The sequence below is a fragment of the Nycticebus coucang genome, chromosome 11 (genome assembly GCF_027406575.1).
Source record: "Nycticebus coucang isolate mNycCou1 chromosome 11, mNycCou1.pri, whole genome shotgun sequence".
In the NCBI taxonomy this organism is placed as follows: domain Eukaryota; kingdom Metazoa; phylum Chordata; class Mammalia; order Primates; family Lorisidae; genus Nycticebus; species Nycticebus coucang.
This window is the reverse complement of record NC_069790.1, coordinates 122,542,700-122,559,563: the sequence shown is the minus strand read 5'-3', so window position 1 is coordinate 122,559,563 and position 16,864 is coordinate 122,542,700. Positions and strand designations below refer to the sequence as shown.

The following is a 16,864-nucleotide window of genomic DNA, read 5'->3' as shown; positions in this document are numbered from 1 at the left end:
AAAATCTCAAAACTGCAGATGCTGGCGTGGATGTGGAGAGAAGGGAACACTTTTACACTGCTGGTGGGACTGCAAACTAGTACAACTTTTCTGGAAGGAAGTATGGAGAAACCTCAAAGCACTCAAGCTAGACCTCCCATTTGATCCTGCAATCCCATTACTGGGCATCTACCCAGAAGGAAAGAAATCCTTTTATCATAAGGACACTTGTACTAGACTGTTTATTGCAGCTCAATTTACAATCGCCAAAATGTGGAAACAGCCTAAATGCCCACCAACCCAGGAATGGATTAACAAGCTGTGGTATATGTATACCATGGAATACTATTCAGCCATTAAAAAAAATGGAGACTTTACATCCTTCGTATTAACCTGGATGGACGTGGAAGACATTATTCTTAGTAAAGCATCACAAGAATGGAGAAGCATGAATCCTATGTACTCAATTTTGATATGAGGACAATTAATGACAATTATGGTTATGGGGGGGCGAACAGAAAGAGGGAAGGAGGGAGGGGGTTGGGGCCTTGGTGTGTGTTACACTTTATGGGGGGAAGACATGATTGCAAGAGGGACTTTACCTAACAATTGCAATCAGTGTAACCTGGCTTATTGTACCCTCAATGAATCCCCAACAATAAAAAGAAAAAAAAAAAAAAAATTCAGCTACCTAAGTATGAATAAGGTAAGATAAAGTCATGAGCCTGGGAACTGACAGCTCTGAATTAAAAATGAAGGCAGGCCACTAATCATCACTTCCTCCTTTCAGTATGTGGCCATAAACAACCTTTTGGGGATGGGGGGGCAGTGCCCGTGGCTCAGTTGGTAGGGCACCACCCATGTACAACAAGGCTGGCAGGTTCGAACTGCAACAACAACAAAAATAATTAGCTGGGCGTTGTGGCAGGCGCCTGTAGTCCCAGTTACTTGGGATGCTGAGGCAAGAGAATTGCTTGAGCCCAGGAGTTGGAGGTTGCTGTGAGCTGTGACACCACAGCACTCTATCCAGGGCAACAGCTTGAGACTCTGTCTCAAAAAAAAAAACAGAAACAATTTCTTTGTATTCAGTAGTTACATAAACCAGATTTTTCTCATTCCAAGTTTCAAAATTCCCAACAATCAAAGAATTTTTAAATTAAAACTACATGAACATGTTCTTTTTTTTTTTTGAGACAGAATCTCATTTTGTCACCCTTCGTAGAGTGCCATGGCATCGTAGTTCACAGCAACCTCAAGCTCTAGGGCTCAAGCGATTCTCTTGCCTCAGTCTCCCGAGTAGCTGGGACTACAAGCGCCCACCATTATGCCTGGCTATTTTTAGAGATGAGGTCTCACTCTGGCTCAGGCTGATGTCGAACCTGTGAGCTCAGACGATCTACCCGCCTCGGCCTCCTATATTGCAGGGATTACAGGCATGAGCCACCAGGGGCACCGGCCCTACATGAGCATATTCTATGCGACTGTTCCATTTTAGGCTCTAATTCCTATCTGACAATAGCACATCGGCATTGAAACAAAAAGTTAGGGGCAGATCACTTTTGTCTTTCAATCAATACATATGGTTTAAATTGTCCAACTTAATATAGCTTGCCAGATAAGAATAAAAGATACTTAACAATATTTAAATACTTCCAGCTAACTTAGTCCTATTTCTGAACATTTAAGTCATTTCCTGTTCTAGAAAATTCCTTTATAATTGTACTTTAAGAAATCCTATAACACAGAAGTAAAATAGGAATGTCTGCTTACTGATATTAATAACCTATTCTAAGAATGATGGGCCTTTAATTTTAGAATGAAATCAAAGTACCTTACCCAAGCAGCTTATACCTTATACAGCGGACGACGCACATCGATGGGACAATTCTGTATTACTTCATCGACAACATCTGAGATGGATTCCATAAAGTCTGGGTTGGCAAACTGAATTGTATATAAATATAAAAGAGATGTTACATATTTCTTTCAAATAGAACAAAACAAAAACTCTTTGTAAAAAGTAACTAACAAATATACAGTTTACTATAACTTAAAACACTTCACGTGGGAATGAAGGAGATATCAAATGAATCCCACATGACTATGTGTGTGGGGAGTGGTGAGGACATATTTCTCAGGTGAAAAGCACGGTTTAATACAGGAAAAATATACAACAGTACAAAGACAGACCAGCCCCACAGCACGAGTACACAGCAACTCATGCTACTGCCAGAAAGTAGGAAGCACATGCACAATCTGTGGGGTGTGCAGTGAAAGAACTATGTGTATTTAACTTGTGAATATTAAGAAAAAATCAGCCAGGATGTAAGTGGGAAAAAAACATGTTCAAGAAAGTATTAAACTTGGTGTAGATGATGGGGGAGGGTGGTTTATTTGATGGTGGATGCTTTAAAATGAAACAATCCACATGATAATCATATTGAGTAAAGAGCCTTAGATTTAATTCCATACGGTAAAATAAGCTACTAAGTATAAATAATTCAACTCAATTACAATACATTTGAAATACATTTTTAAAATCAAGAAAAGCTTTAATGAGCAGCAGTCTCAAAGGAAGACAAATAACCTACCTACTGAACATAAACTGAATTAGGCTGAAAAATATGCGGATACAAATAAAATGTACTGTACGTAAATCTTAAAACATTACCTATTAATTATGCAAAAGTAGAACCTCCATAGCTGACCACCTCCTTCAATTGACCTTTCATAGACAGGACATGTGCCAGCCCAGCAGGTCTGGTTCCTCATGTGGACCACCTCTGTGTGTTCAACAGTTTGCTACAATGTCTTGGGTGGTCACCTTACAGAGGTTCTACTATAAACTACCAGTTAAAATAACCTGGGGTTCGTTAAGACGGCCTACACAATACAAACAGTAGTCCTTGGGCAGGAGCTCTGCCTAACTGGCAGCAGAGAACACAGCAGGACCAACCATCCAGGTTAACCCTGGAAATCAGGGGGCACAGTCACAAAATGGAAGGTTACAAACGGTCCCACTGCTGTACAGAGATCCTTGTATTATTAGCAAGTGCCCTGCCTACTCCTTTGAGATAACTTTCGATTCTGTTATCTTCTAGTGTTCCTAAAATTCCTCCCTAACCCATGATCGCATTAATGTACACAACTATGATTTAATAATAAAATAAAATAAAAATTCCTCCCTAGTCATTTATGGTAAATCCATCCCTAACTATTAAAGCAGATAACGAAATCTACGGAGAGGCAAACCCAACAATCCACCCAGCAAACAAACTGCACAGAGCACATCACAGTGCACAGAGGCGTCGGTGCTGGCGGCCAGCGCGGGCCAGGCCGTCACAGAGAACTGCTGCTCCTGCCACCGGGTGGCAGCACCGCTCCACATACACACACTCTCGAACACACTCAGAAGAGAAACCTCTTACCTCAGGGTGGAAGAATATTTCAGGACCCAGGAACCTTTCGTAACCAACGTCTATAATGAACTTCTTCTGGTTGATGGCATTGATACCCGTATACTGTTTGATCCATTTCCGGGGATCCACGTCATACTTAGCAAATTCCTTGACTATATCAGGGCAAATGTAACAGTATTTCTCCTGCATGCACACACAAAGACGTCACCAGGCATTAACAGCTGCCCGGTGTCTCTGCCCTCTGACAAATAACCAGGAACCCCATGCATGAGACACACCCCGAGATCAGATGCACCCACAGTAACTCCAGTGTGGATGTGCTATGAAGCCTCGTATTCCACCGTCTTTGTATTAGACATGACTACACCTGGACTCTGGGCAGGATCTCAGCCTTGCTCTATCAAATTTTGTTGCCATATTATCTGAAATAAAAGTATAGCTATCTTGTCTCCATCTGGACCTTCTCTGCTCCTCCCAGGTCCTGCATGTGGGGCCCGCCCCGCCAGCTCGCTGCTATCCACCTCTGGACCAGCAGACATGCACCTCCCTGTAGCCTCACCTACTGGACTCTGCACTGCCTGCACCCCATGCCTTACTGCAATGGCTTCCAGGGGCACCTGGTCACTATCAACCTGCTGGTCATTAACAGTCGCATACCCATGGAGGAGGGGAATCAGGACTGCCTGCACTGATGTTTTATTTTTGTATGTTCTACTGTCCCACATAAACCAATATATAACAAAAACCATCAGTGGGTTCAGTCCCTGGTACCCCCACTTTGGGATGTGACTTAACCTGGGCTATAGTCTGACACAGCACTGTCATTGGGCTCTACCAGTTTGCCCAGATACTGTATACCCTGTTGATGAGATATCCCATGTGAGTTGAGATGCCATAAGGCACAAGTTTCCATGGGTGTCCAACCTTCTTTGTCCTCTGCTTCATGCTGGAAGACTAAGCATTGTCTTGGGCCACACATAAAATACACAAACACTAACATAAGCTGATAAGCTAAAAAAAAAAAAAAAGAAGAAGAAGAAGAAGAAAGAAAAAAGAAAAAAGATCCATGTATACTTTTTGGTGATATCCAATACCACAGATAAGCAAAAACAGTCCTTACAAAATCAATATACAGCCCACAGGCCACAGTTTGGACACCTCTGGCTGGTCACTTGGGATACGCAAGTGAATGAAACACACAAATCCCTACCAAGATTGCCCTCTAGTTAAGAGTCAAATAATAAACAACCGTAATAAATAACTGAATGACACTGTGTTATAAGGTAATAGGTTCCCTGGGTAAAGAAAAGGCAAAGTTGGGTGGGAGGGCTAGAGTCACCAGCATATTTCTGCTGCCAGGGAGCTTGCTAACAGTTTCCACCTGGCACTAACCGTGCAGCATGTTCTCCAGCATATCTGGGGATCGTGACGTTCTCGGGGATCTATGTGCTGATCATCTGTCCTGAGAGCTGACTTCAGCTAGCACCTGGGTACTAGCTCTTGAACTCAGCACCCAGCACAACACCACCACCCAGCTGGTGCTCACTACACTTTCTGGAAGGAACAGCTCTCTCAAGGCCCTCTGAAAACGCTCTCGTGATGTTAAGTTTAAAGTTTCTTATACTCCCTGAAACATGTTCTAATACCATCTTATGGGTATCCTTGATATACTCTAGCTGCTGGGTGCCCAACCCACAGCCTGCGGGCCATATCTGCATTATGTGAGGACTTTTTTGCTTATCTGTGGTGTCAAATATCATAAAAATTATGCAGATCTTCTTTCTTTTTTTTTTTTTGGCTCATCAGCTTTTACTGCTGTGTATTTAATATGTGGCCTAAGACAACTCTTTTTCTTCCAATGTGGTATAGAGAAGCCAAAAGGTTGTAGGTTGTACACCTCTGCCTGAGTAGAACTATAAGACTGATAGGCAAGAATGGTTACACAACCCTGTCACCACTGGTGCTTAAAGATGAGAGAGAGAGAGAACAGGTCAGTTCATAACCTTTAAATCTACCAAGACTGGAGGCAAAACATTCAGTCGTCCTCAGAGGCCTAGTCAATGTCCTATGGCATCTTGACTTACTAAAATAGCATCAGGAAACGCTCCCATAAAGTTGGGTGCAGAGGACCCGTGTTGATCTCAAGGTCCTGGGGTCTTGAGATCAGGACCTTGAGGATCCGGTGAGGATGGCAAGTTCACGTCTGACACCCCTCAGGCCTGCTCTTGACCACAGGAGATTGCGGCAACAAGAGATGGGGTAACTCTAAACCACCCCTTCTATGGTCTCCTTTAAAGAAAGAAATGAGGCGAGAACTAACAGGGCCACACCCTGCAAAAGGGCCAGGGCAGCTGGGGTGGAGACTACAAAGGAGTCTCCTTCACTCTGACCTTCACAACTGAGTGATACACTGTCATGAGTGATCATGCCAGCTCAGACTTCAGGGTCAGACGAGGAACCAGACAGCCAGCAAACAAAGTAAATGCCCAGCGTGAACCTCATCGGTCATGCACTCAGGAATCCTGACTGAAAAAGGGAAGACCGGGACTCACCAACTTCAAGGCATTAATAACAAGATGTTTGATTCTGATTTTTAACAGATCTGGGGTAGGCAAGTGAGCTTAGATCAAATATTCAAATTTTTTTTCTAATGAAAATGGGCAGGCTCAGCACCTGTAGCTCAGCAGCTAGCGTGCCAGCCACATACACCAGAGCTGGCGGGTTCGAATCCATCCCAGGCCTGCCAAACAACAATGACAACTAAAACCAAAAAACAGCTGGGTGGTGTGACACGAGCCTATAGTCTCAGCTACTTGGGAGGCTCAGGCCAGAGAATCGCTTAAGCCCAAGAGTCTGAGGTTGCTGTGAGCTATGATGCCATGGCACTCTACCGAGGGTGACATAATAAACTCTTGTCTCAAAAAAAAGGGGGTTGGGGGGGCAAAGAGGGCAGGGCCTGGTGGCACAATGTAATCCCAGCACTTGGAAGGCTGAGGCAGGTGGATCGCCTGAGCCCACAGGTTCGAGATCAGCCTGAGCGAGAGCAAGACCCCATGTCTAAAAAATAGCTGAGCATTGTAGCAGGTGCCTGTAGTCCCAGCTACTTGAGAGACTGAGGCAAGAGAATCACTTGAACCCAAGAGGAGTTTGAGGTGCCTGTGTGCTGTGACACCATGGCACTCTATCTACCGAGGGTGAAAAAATGAGACTCTGTCTCAAAAAGGGGGGGGGGGGGGGTAAAGAAAGGAGAAGGGAAAACCTTGAGAAATATTTTAGTCTAAAAACAAAAACAAGCTGGGCCCGGTGGCTCATGCCTGTAATCCCAGCACTTTGGGAGGCCGAGGTGGGAGGATCGCCTGAGCTCACAAGTTCGAGACTGGTCTGAGCTAGAGCGAGACACTATCTCTTAAAAAAAAAATCTGTGTGTGTGTGTGTGTGTAGCTGGGCACAAGCCTGTAGTCCCAGCTACTCGGGAAGCTAAAGCAAGAGAATCGCTTGAGCCCAAGAGTTAGAGGTTGCTGTGAGCTATGACACCAGGGCACTCTACCAGGGGCAACAAAGTGAGACTCTGTCTAAAAAAAATAAATAAATAAATAATTAAATAAAAACAAAAACAAGGGCTGGGCGCAGTGGCTCTTGCCTGTAATCCTTGCACTCTAGGAGGCTAAGGTGGGTAGCCTGAGCTCACAAGACGAGCCTGAGCAAGAGCAAGACACTGTCTCCAAAAATAGCCCTGCATTGCAGCGAGCACCTGTAGTCCCAACTACTTGGGAGGCTGAATCAAGACAATCACTTAAGCCCAAGAGTTTGAGGTTGCTATGAGTTCTGACCCCACGGCACTCTACCAAGGCTGACAAAGTAAGATTCTGTCTCAAAAAAATAAAATAACAAAAACAAAAAAGTCTTATGACACCTCTGGAAAAATCCCAGAGGGAAGGGATAACTCTGCCCAACTTTACCATTTTAGCACTGAGAGTCCCCTGTCCTTGGATCCTCTAGTCCCCAGGTTAATCAGGACAGGTGGAATCCTTCTTGTGGAATACGCCCCATCCTTATGCCCAACCTAAAAATGCCTCTGTTTTTGTTTTTCTTTTTTTTTTTTATTAGAAACAAAAATCTTATAAAGGACGAACTCTGTTTTTCTTTTTTTTTTGGTAGATACAGAGTCTCACTTTGTCACCCTCGGTAGAGTGCTGTGGAATCACAGCTCACAGCAACCTCCATCCAGCTCTTGGGCTTAGGTGATTCTCTTGTCTCAGCCTCCCGAGTAGCTGGGACTACAGGCGCCCGCCACAACGCTCAGGTATTTTTTTTATTGTTGCAGTTTGGCCTGGGCCAGGTTCGAACCCGCCACCCTTAGTATATGGGGCCAGCGCCCTACTCACTGAGCACAGGCACCGCCCAAGGCCTCTGTTTTTCAAAGAGTGTCATGCAAAACTTGAGGATCCCTCTGGGTGCTTCCTTTGCTTCAGTCAGCCTCAGTTATGAGGTACTCAGAAGGCAGGGAAGCAGTAAGAAGGGGGGTGTCAGCCTCACCCTCAAACTTCTCTACATCAAAAGCAGAGTAGTGTGGCCAGGACAGGTTCAAGCCCACATGTCACACCCCACACTTAAACTCTCCTCCAAAAACAAAATCCTTCCCTCTTCATCTATATAATTATCATCCTTAGTAATCTTACATTTTGACTAACAAAGTTTTCCTAATTTTGCAACCTGAAAAGAAAAAAGTACTTTAAATGAGGCCTGCCAACTGCCATGGACAGAGTGATACAAAGACTAAACTGATGGACCACACTTAGTAGGCATTTTAAACAACCAATGAACCGGGCAGGACTTACTACAAGAGCGCCTCTACCTAACAAATGCAAATATTGTGACCTAGTTGTTTGTACTCTATACATTAACCTGAAATTTTAAAAAACAGTCCAATAAGCCATTTGTCTTCTAATCTTATTGATTAAATTTTAAATTTTCCTGTAATTGTCTAGCATAGTAACTGGAGTCTAGAAGATACACGTGAATTTTGTTGAAGAATTTCAGATCCTAGAACGGCGTGTCTCTGCTGTAGTTTGCCTCCTGATTCTAAATGAAGCATGGAGAGAGATGTGCAAGTTTCTATTCATGATGATCTACTGCAGACCGTGGTGCTCAACCCTGGTTATCAAGCCGCTCTTATCCATAGATGGAAGCTCAATAGAGTGCCTATATTACCAGCAGCAGTTAAGCTTGCAGACAGTGTCTAGCCCACTTAACTCAAGTGGTAAACACACCAAGACCCAGGCTCACAGGAAGGGGATAAAAAGGGGACAGGAAGGGGACAGGAAGGGAGGGAGGAGCAGGGACGATGGCACCAAGGGCAAACATCCAGAACACCACTTCTCTTTCACCCCCAAACCGGCCAGTTTCCCTTCTGTTTTTACCTTAATGGCTTTTGCGGTCTCCAGTGACTGCTCAGGAGGGATTCCCACCTCCCTCTCCCTTAGCAGCTGTTGAATGAAATACGTAATATCTCTACCTGCAATCGGGATGTGTTTGATGCAGCTTCCAATTACATAACCTTCGGCCTAGGGAAGAAGAGGAGGCAGATCAGCCCTCGTAAGCCATTCCACGGTTACGAGCAGCCTGGACTCAGGAGGCTTCCTGCCTCATCCTCCCTGTCTGCCCCTTCCTAGCACTAAAGAGCTGCTGTATCCCGGCTCTGAGCAGGCTCAGCCCAGGAGGTCTTCTAAAACAGTTGCATATGCAATTCCATTAATATTTAAAATGCTAAATTATTCAAATAACCTGAGACTTTCCAAAAGCAACTCAAATGATGTTTTCATTAGGAATGTTAAAGAAAAACCATATAGGAATAGTTCAATTCCAAAGGAAAAACTGCCTATGATAAAAGTTAATCCATAGGTTGCTTTGAACCCCTAACAAAAAGGAAAAGGGTTTATCTGTAAGTTGTCAAGCCAACAATAAATCTGCTTATGTTTAAAAGTCAGCAATTTGGTTACATACACAGGACTTAGATACTAACAACCTGGATTCTGAGGGGCTGTGGACAAGTTTAACATGTTTCATTCTCACCATCTTTGTCCATACTGTGGGGCAAATACCCCAAGGGGTTTACAATACAGCTGAAGTGAAATAAGTCAAGCACATAGCACTGTTTGGGGCACGTAAGAAGTACTGAAATCTGGACTTACTAGGAATGATTCTTAGGAGTCATTCCAAGAACCGCCCTGACAAGAGGCTGAGTTCTCTCACTAACTGCCCTCCTAAGCCCTTCTGTGGGGTGCGGGGAGGAGCTGACAATGACTCTGCAGTTCAAGCCCCACATCCGGGCTCCATGTGCCCATGGTCACAATGGGCCCTGGGCTCCCTCATCAACCCTCCTGTGGGCACGAACTTGCCACAGAAGCCACAGGCTTGGATGCCCGTCCTGCCGATGGTCAGAGTGGACAACGCTGCTGCAGTACCATCAGATGAAGAGACGCACGCAGGTCTCTGCAGCACATTACAGCCCCTGGGCTACCCAAGGGACACAGAGGGGAATGGAGGTGAAATGCTGACTCCACTTTACAGACATATTCATTCTAACGATTACATGCACTAGATACAGTCACCAGTTCAGTTACAGTAACAACTTACTCAATTCTCCTCTGGTATTTTTCTTCATGTACCTAACTTTCAGAAGCAAAAGAAGATTTGGCCTTTCTGCAAAGTGGTCATATATTTTAAGATGGAGATAAAAGTTTGTTTATATTATTAAAATAGTAAAGATCACCTTAAACTCATAAAATAATATTAGCTTTCTAACACAAACTGTTCACATTATATCTTTGCATTATATATAATATTCCCTAAAATCAACTCAATAATCAATGTTAAATAAGTATCAGGTCATTACAGCACTAAAAACATTAAACAAGCTGCATGGCCGACAGGAAAATGAGTAAGTAAATCATGCTGTTCCTATATAACAGGCTACTATGTACTTATTAAATATTTGTTCACAGACTAACCATAACAGAAAAAATTAGGATTAAATAACAAGCAAAATACAACTTTAGGGTCACATAGTTAGAATCCAAAATCAGTCAAGGAAGATTCCAGTTGTATTTGTTTGTTTGTTGGAGACAGTGTCTCACTCCGTCACCTGGGCTACAGTGCCATGGTGTACCCTACAACAGCCTCTAAATCCTGGGCTCAAGTGATCCTCCTGCCTCAGCCTCCCAAGTCGCTGGGACTACAGGTGCCTGCTGCAACGCCTGGCTAATTTTTGTACTTTTAGGAGAGATGGAGAGTCTTACTCTTACTCAGGCTGGTCTCAAACTCCTGAATTTAAGTGATCCTCCTGGCCCAGCCTCCCAGAGTGCTGGGATTACACCGTGAGTCACTATGCCCAGCCACAGCTAAAAACTTGCTCTGTGGACTTGGACTTCATGTAAAATATGTTTTCTTTACTTTTCCTAAATCAGATACATAAAATAGGCAAAGAACCAAAGGGAAGCGACCCCGGGTGCCCATGACACTTTATCTTTGAGACAGCCAAGAGGCCTCAATCTCAGTAAGTATCACACACATCAAGGGCGTTAACACTTCTCAGTGACCCATGAAAAGATGCATTATGAGGCTGGCTTGAAGGGGGTCAGAGCCCAGAACACACTGCACAAGGAGAGACACCCACTCCTCCTCCCACAGATGGCACACTGGCAGGAGCAGAGGGGGTAGGGAATGTGGTTTTTTTCCTCCCCAGCTACAGGCACCATCAATCATTAAGCCTTCCCACTGCAGTGATTTCTGACCTTTAAGGAACTAAAGGTTTTAGTATATTAATATTATTTCTTTTTTTTTTTTTTTTTTTGTAGTTTTTGGCCGGGCTGTGTTTGAACCTGCCACCTCCAGCATATGTGGCCGGCACCCTATTCCTTTGAGCCACATACACTGCCCAATATATCATTTAACTTCTTGAAACAAAATGTTGTCTATTCTTTTCAATTAATGATTTTTTTAATTCTAATTTGCATTTTTAAAAGGTGTTTTGGGGTATACACACACACCCATGCATGCTGCGAACATACTTGTACCATACATAAATAGCTGGTCCCCGTGGTTACGGAGGAAGATGAGGAGGAGTCTAACCTTCCCCCAGAAGTCCCCTCTAGAGAGTTATAGTTAATTTTCAAAACTAAATTTTAAATAATTCCTTGAAATAGTCCATTGGTCCAAAAGAAAAATACAGCTATCTATTGAATTAGAAATCATTTCTCTAATACTTTGAATATTAAAACCAAAAAAAGTGATATTACAGAGCCTTCTGTAAGCCAAAATGTATGATCTCTTCTTGGCTTTTAAATAAATTTTAAAGCAGCAATTTCTCTAAAGGATTTTAATAAAAATAAATTGTATAGGAATGCTTACATCACACTGGTTAATATATACCTCATCTCATTTACTTAATTATTGTGTTAAGACATTTATACCCCATAAATGCATTAATGTATACATGATCTATGTGTATTTGATTTAATAAAAAAAATAAGCAGCAATTTCTCTAAAGCATGAGCTGGTTAAAGCCATTCACATTTTTTCACAGAACACAGACACAGCCCTTCTAACAGTCATGCCCTGCACCTACAGATCAGTCATCCAGAATGCTGTCTAACTCCCAGTAATCACAAGCCAGGGAGGCCTTCCTATTGGGGTTACACCCACAGCAACCAAGGAGAAGCCTTGGAGATCCCAAACAGCCACTGACGTTCTGACTGTAGAAATACACTACTATGAATTTAAAATTACCAAAGTCACAAATACTGGCCATCTTTTTTACTCTTTCTCATATGCCTGGGTTTTAAAAGCTCTTGTTACATTTTCTAAAGTACAATGATAACTTAAAAAGTCGTATTCTAATTAGAAAAGGGTGATTTTTTTAATTTTTTCTTTATCTCAAACCAAGTGTTAAATAGTGAACAGTTAAATATTAACTATTCTGCTTACCACTGGGATCACGTGGGTGACTCCATCTCCACTATCAATGACTATCCCTGTTAACGTACGTTCACCAACTTGTCTTGATGTCCATGATGCTGCTAAGGCCAGCACTGCCTGAGAAAAGACAGGTTAACCTCTCACACTCGGGGATACACATTCTCAGGTTCAATCAACAGACTCTCTGACTTAATAAGCCTAACTCTTCCCTTTCCCTATCCTTTGTCACTTTTACCCCCAAAATTTCAAGTCCAACTTAGAAAATATGAAAATTTCACATACTTAGTCAAGGAGTCAAGTTTTCAATAAACAAACATAAACTTTTTTTTTTTTTGAGACAGAGTCTCACTTTTTCGCCCCTAGTAGAGTGCTGTAACATCACAGCTCACAGCAACCTCAAACTCCTGGGCTCAAGCAATTATCTTGCCTCAACCTCCTGAGCAGCTGGGACTACAGATGCCCGCCATAATGCCCAATTATTTTAGAGACAAAGTCTCACTCTTGCTCAGGCTGGTCTCAAACCTGTGAGATCAGGTAAACCACCCACCTTGGCCTCCCAAAGTGCTACCCTGTTTCCCCGAAAATAAGACCTACTTACAGGAAAGATAAGACGTCCCCTGAAAATAAGACCTAGCACATCTTTGGGAGCACACCTTAAAATAAGATACTGTCTTATTTTCAGGGAAACAGGGTAGGATTACAGGCATGAGCCACCATGCCTGGCCAAGAAACCTAGAAAGAAACCTTTTCTTTTACAAAGAAAAGCCAATGAGAAAGGAATTTCATTCTAGAAGCTGAAGACTTTATCTTCTAATTCCCTGGTTTCCAACATGGGGCCACAGACTGGCTGAGGTACAATCATTTGTGGAGTTTCAAAAATACACATTACTAGGACTCATACCCAGCCAGATATGCGAATCTGGTAGGTAGAGGAGAATTTTTCAATCAGGGCAATTTTGTCCCCAGGGTACATTTGTCAACATCTGGTGCCATTTTTCACTGTCGGGGGAGGGGCTCTGGACTTGGTGGCGTAGAGGCCAGAGTGCTGCTCAATGCCCTGCAATGCCCAGGACAGCCCCATGACGAAGCACTATTCAACCTGGAGCACTGAGGTTGGACACTTGGGAAACACCCATCTCATTTATTCCCCAAGCTTTCAATTTCCTTATACAAGATGACAAGGAAATAACGAAAAGCAACCAAAAAACCTTACATGAAGACCAAGTAGCTTCAGAAGTTCTGCAAGCTCATGGAACGACAGGGTCCCTCATAACCAAGATAGTACACGGGGACTAGTAAGAGCCCAAAACGAAGAAGGGGGGCCCTCTAAAGGTATTCATTTTGTGTTTCTGTTTAGAAGTAGAAAATGCCAGTAAGAGAGAACCATATCTATGCCTGTGGCTTGTCACCAAGGGAAAAATACATTAGACTTTAATGCAAGTAAAAAGAGCCAGACCAGACAAAATCTCTGAAATAATACAAACATAAAACCCTAAGTCATGGTACATGTCCTCTACAGCCTTTTAGTTCTAACTGCAATGGCACATGGATGATGAGGGATCAGAACAAGGAGGGACATGCAGCACAATCTTACAAAGTAGAACCTCTACAATTACCATTTATGCCACTACCAGACAGCAGAATTTCTTTGGGAATCATAAAAAAACAACAACAAAAAAAGCTTTGTCTTTACCTGAACTGCAATGTAGAGTCCTGGTACATTGAACGATTCAAACATAATTTCCGCAAGATATTCTCTATTTTCTGGTGTATTCAGTGGAGGTTCTGTCTGTAAGAAAACATTCACTACATTTAGTGTTTACCCAAATTTCATGTAATTAAATCAGAACCATAAAAACTTGAGCCTAGGGAAGCGCCTGTGGCTCAGTCCGTAAGGCGCCGGCCCCATATACCGAGGGTGGCAGGTTCAAACCCGGCCCCGGACGAACTGCAACTAAAAAATAGCTGGGTGTTGTGGCGGGCGCCTGTAGTCCCAGCTGCTTGGGAGGCTGAGGCAAGAGAATCGCTTAAGCCCAGAAGTTGGAGGTTACTGTGAGCTGTGTGAGGCCACGGCACTCTACCAAGGGCCATAAAGTGAGACTCTGTCTCTACAAAAAAAAAAAAAAAAAAAAAAAAAAAACTTGAGCCTAATAGTATGTTGAGCCAGGATATCATACAACTCCTAATTCTACAGATAGAAGATGATTAAAGAGAGCAGCGCCTGTGGCTCCAGGAGTAGGTGCTGGCCCCATACACCGGGGGTGGCAGGTTCAAGCCCGGCCCTGGCCAAAACTGCAAAAAAAAAAAAAAGAAAGAAAGAAAATGATTAAAGAAATATGGCTGTGGGTCATAGTTACCTTTAGGATGGCAAAGTAAAGACCTCTGAAGGACTCTGCCTTTATTACCTACCCAAAACAAGAACAACTTATAGAAAGGAACTTGCTATCTTGGATAACTTAACACCTCGACACCCTGAAACCAAACATCTCTGAAGCAAGTTATCAAGGGCAATGAAAATGTGACCAAGATGAGTAAAGACACCAAAGTGACTGCAGGTCTCAGGCAAATGAGAGTTCCCCAAGGTGGGGAGGGGGGCAAAGGAGTAGCAAGCCCTTGCTTGGAGCAGGCTCGGTTTGAGCGGGAAAGCTGCCAAAATCTTCTAAGCCACCTGGCAGCAGAGAGGCAGAGGAGGCCACACATCTTCACAATCCAGATGCCAGGCAGGAAAGCCCAGGGACAAAGCCTGGTTTCTCCAAGACACTGCCCTGGACCTCCCAACCCTCCCTGGACTCACATACATCACCAGTCCAGGAAAAGCTCCCCTCATTCAAAAGGGAGCAAAAAGCACACAAAAAAATCCAGCCAGCAATCATTTCAATGCTAAATGAAAAAGAGAAGAGAGCAGTGGGAAAACAAACAGCAGACAAAAAACACATTCCAAGAAAAATAGAAAAACAAAGCAGGTGAAAATTTCCAAGACTTTGCAAAGACATTTCTGAGACTCCAAGTATCTATTTTTAGAAAATAATCATTATCAAATAGAAGGAAATAACAGAACATAGAAACACAAATAAATAAACCTACTTTCTATCATTCAGCAATGATGGATCGTTTTTCCATGTCAGTAAGCGTGGAGCTATGCTTCACATTTAAAGTTGTTAAAAATAAAAAAGAAGAAAAATTTTCTTTGGACATTCTGGCAAAAAGTTCACCAAAAGCTTCATTACAGACTGAATGGTACCTACCACCACCAAAACTCACATATTGAAGTTTTACTCCCTAATGTGACTTATTTGGAGACAGGGCCTGTAAAGAGGTAATTACGGAGGCCTTATAAGAGAAAAAGACACAGGAACCCAATCTCCTCTCTCTAGCCAAACACATCTGCCACACAGGCCAGTTAAGGGTCAGGGTCAAATCCCAGCCTTCCCTGTTACTAAATTTGGTAAATTACTGTTGGTAATTAGCATCTAGCTCAGAGAGCTGGAAAGATTAAAGGTAGACTAAATACTGTGCTTAGAGCAGCACCTAGCACAGACATGCTCAGTGGAAGCGAGGGATTATTACTCAAGTTATCGGGAAGTATAATTGAGAAATTCACTTAGGAATAAAAAAGTTTCTCAGTTAAAACAGAAAAACACCGGGTGGCGCCTGTGGCTCAAGGAGTAGGGCGCCGGTCCCATATGCCGGAGGTGGTGGGTTCAAACCCAGCCCCGGCCAAAAACCACAAAAAAAAAAAAAAAAAAAAGAAAAACACCATCAAATTACATTCTGGAATAAGAGATCCATCTAAAAGGAAATGGCTCAGGCTTGGCACCTGTAGCGCAGCAGCTAGAGCACCAGCCACATACACCCTAGCTGGCGGATTTAAACCCAGACCAGGCCTGCCAAACAACAATGACGACTACGACCAAAAAATAGCCAGACATTGTGGTGGGTGTCTGTAGTCCCAGCTACTTGGGAGGCTGAAGCAAGAGAATTGCTTAAGCCCAAGCGTTTGAGGTTGTTGTGAGCTGTGACACCACGGCATTCTACCTAGGGTGACATAGTGAAACTGTCTCAAAAAAAAACCTAAATATCCATTCTTAAATATTCTTTTGTATCAATAATTTATAAAGAAAACTACTTTAAAGAAACAAAATGTGAGGGTAGTTCCTGTGGCTTAATGGGTAGGGTGCCAGCCCCATATACTGAGGGTGGCGGGTTCAAACATGGCCCCGGCCAAACTGCAAAAATAACAAAAATAGCCAGGCGTTGGCGCAGCTGTAGTACCAGCTACTCTGGAGGCTGAGGCAAGAGAATCGCCTAAGCCCAGGAGTTGGAGGTTGCTATGAGCTGTGATGCCACAGCACTCTTCCGAGGGTGACATAATGAGACTCTGCTCCCCCCCACCCAAAAAATGTGGTAGCAGGGCATGCTGGAACATCTGTACTCCCAACTACTCAGGAAGCGAAGGCAGGAAGATTACTTGAGCCTTGGCAACATGAGAC

At 43.3% G+C, this 16,864-nt stretch overlaps 1 protein-coding gene across 4 annotated transcripts in view; it reads right to left on the bottom strand.

Moving 5' to 3' along the window:
- The window catches only part of ACTR3B (actin related protein 3B), a 152,061-nt gene that overhangs the window by 70,045 nt on the left and 65,152 nt on the right, over nucleotides 1-16,864 (bottom strand). For 3 of the 4 annotated variants that reach the window (XM_053609447.1, XM_053609448.1, XM_053609450.1), the window contains 5 exons: nucleotides 14,068-14,163; nucleotides 12,384-12,491; nucleotides 8,819-8,962; nucleotides 3,408-3,581; nucleotides 1,831-1,923 (listed from right to left, as the gene is read on the bottom strand). In XM_053609447.1, coding sequence (XP_053465422.1) covers nucleotides 1,831-1,923; nucleotides 3,408-3,581; nucleotides 8,819-8,962; nucleotides 12,384-12,491; nucleotides 14,068-14,163 — 615 coding nt within the window. The remainder of the gene's footprint in view (nucleotides 1-1,830; nucleotides 1,924-3,407; nucleotides 3,582-8,818; nucleotides 8,963-12,383; nucleotides 12,492-14,067; nucleotides 14,164-16,864) is intronic. The other variant, XM_053609449.1, reaches the window with a different exon arrangement.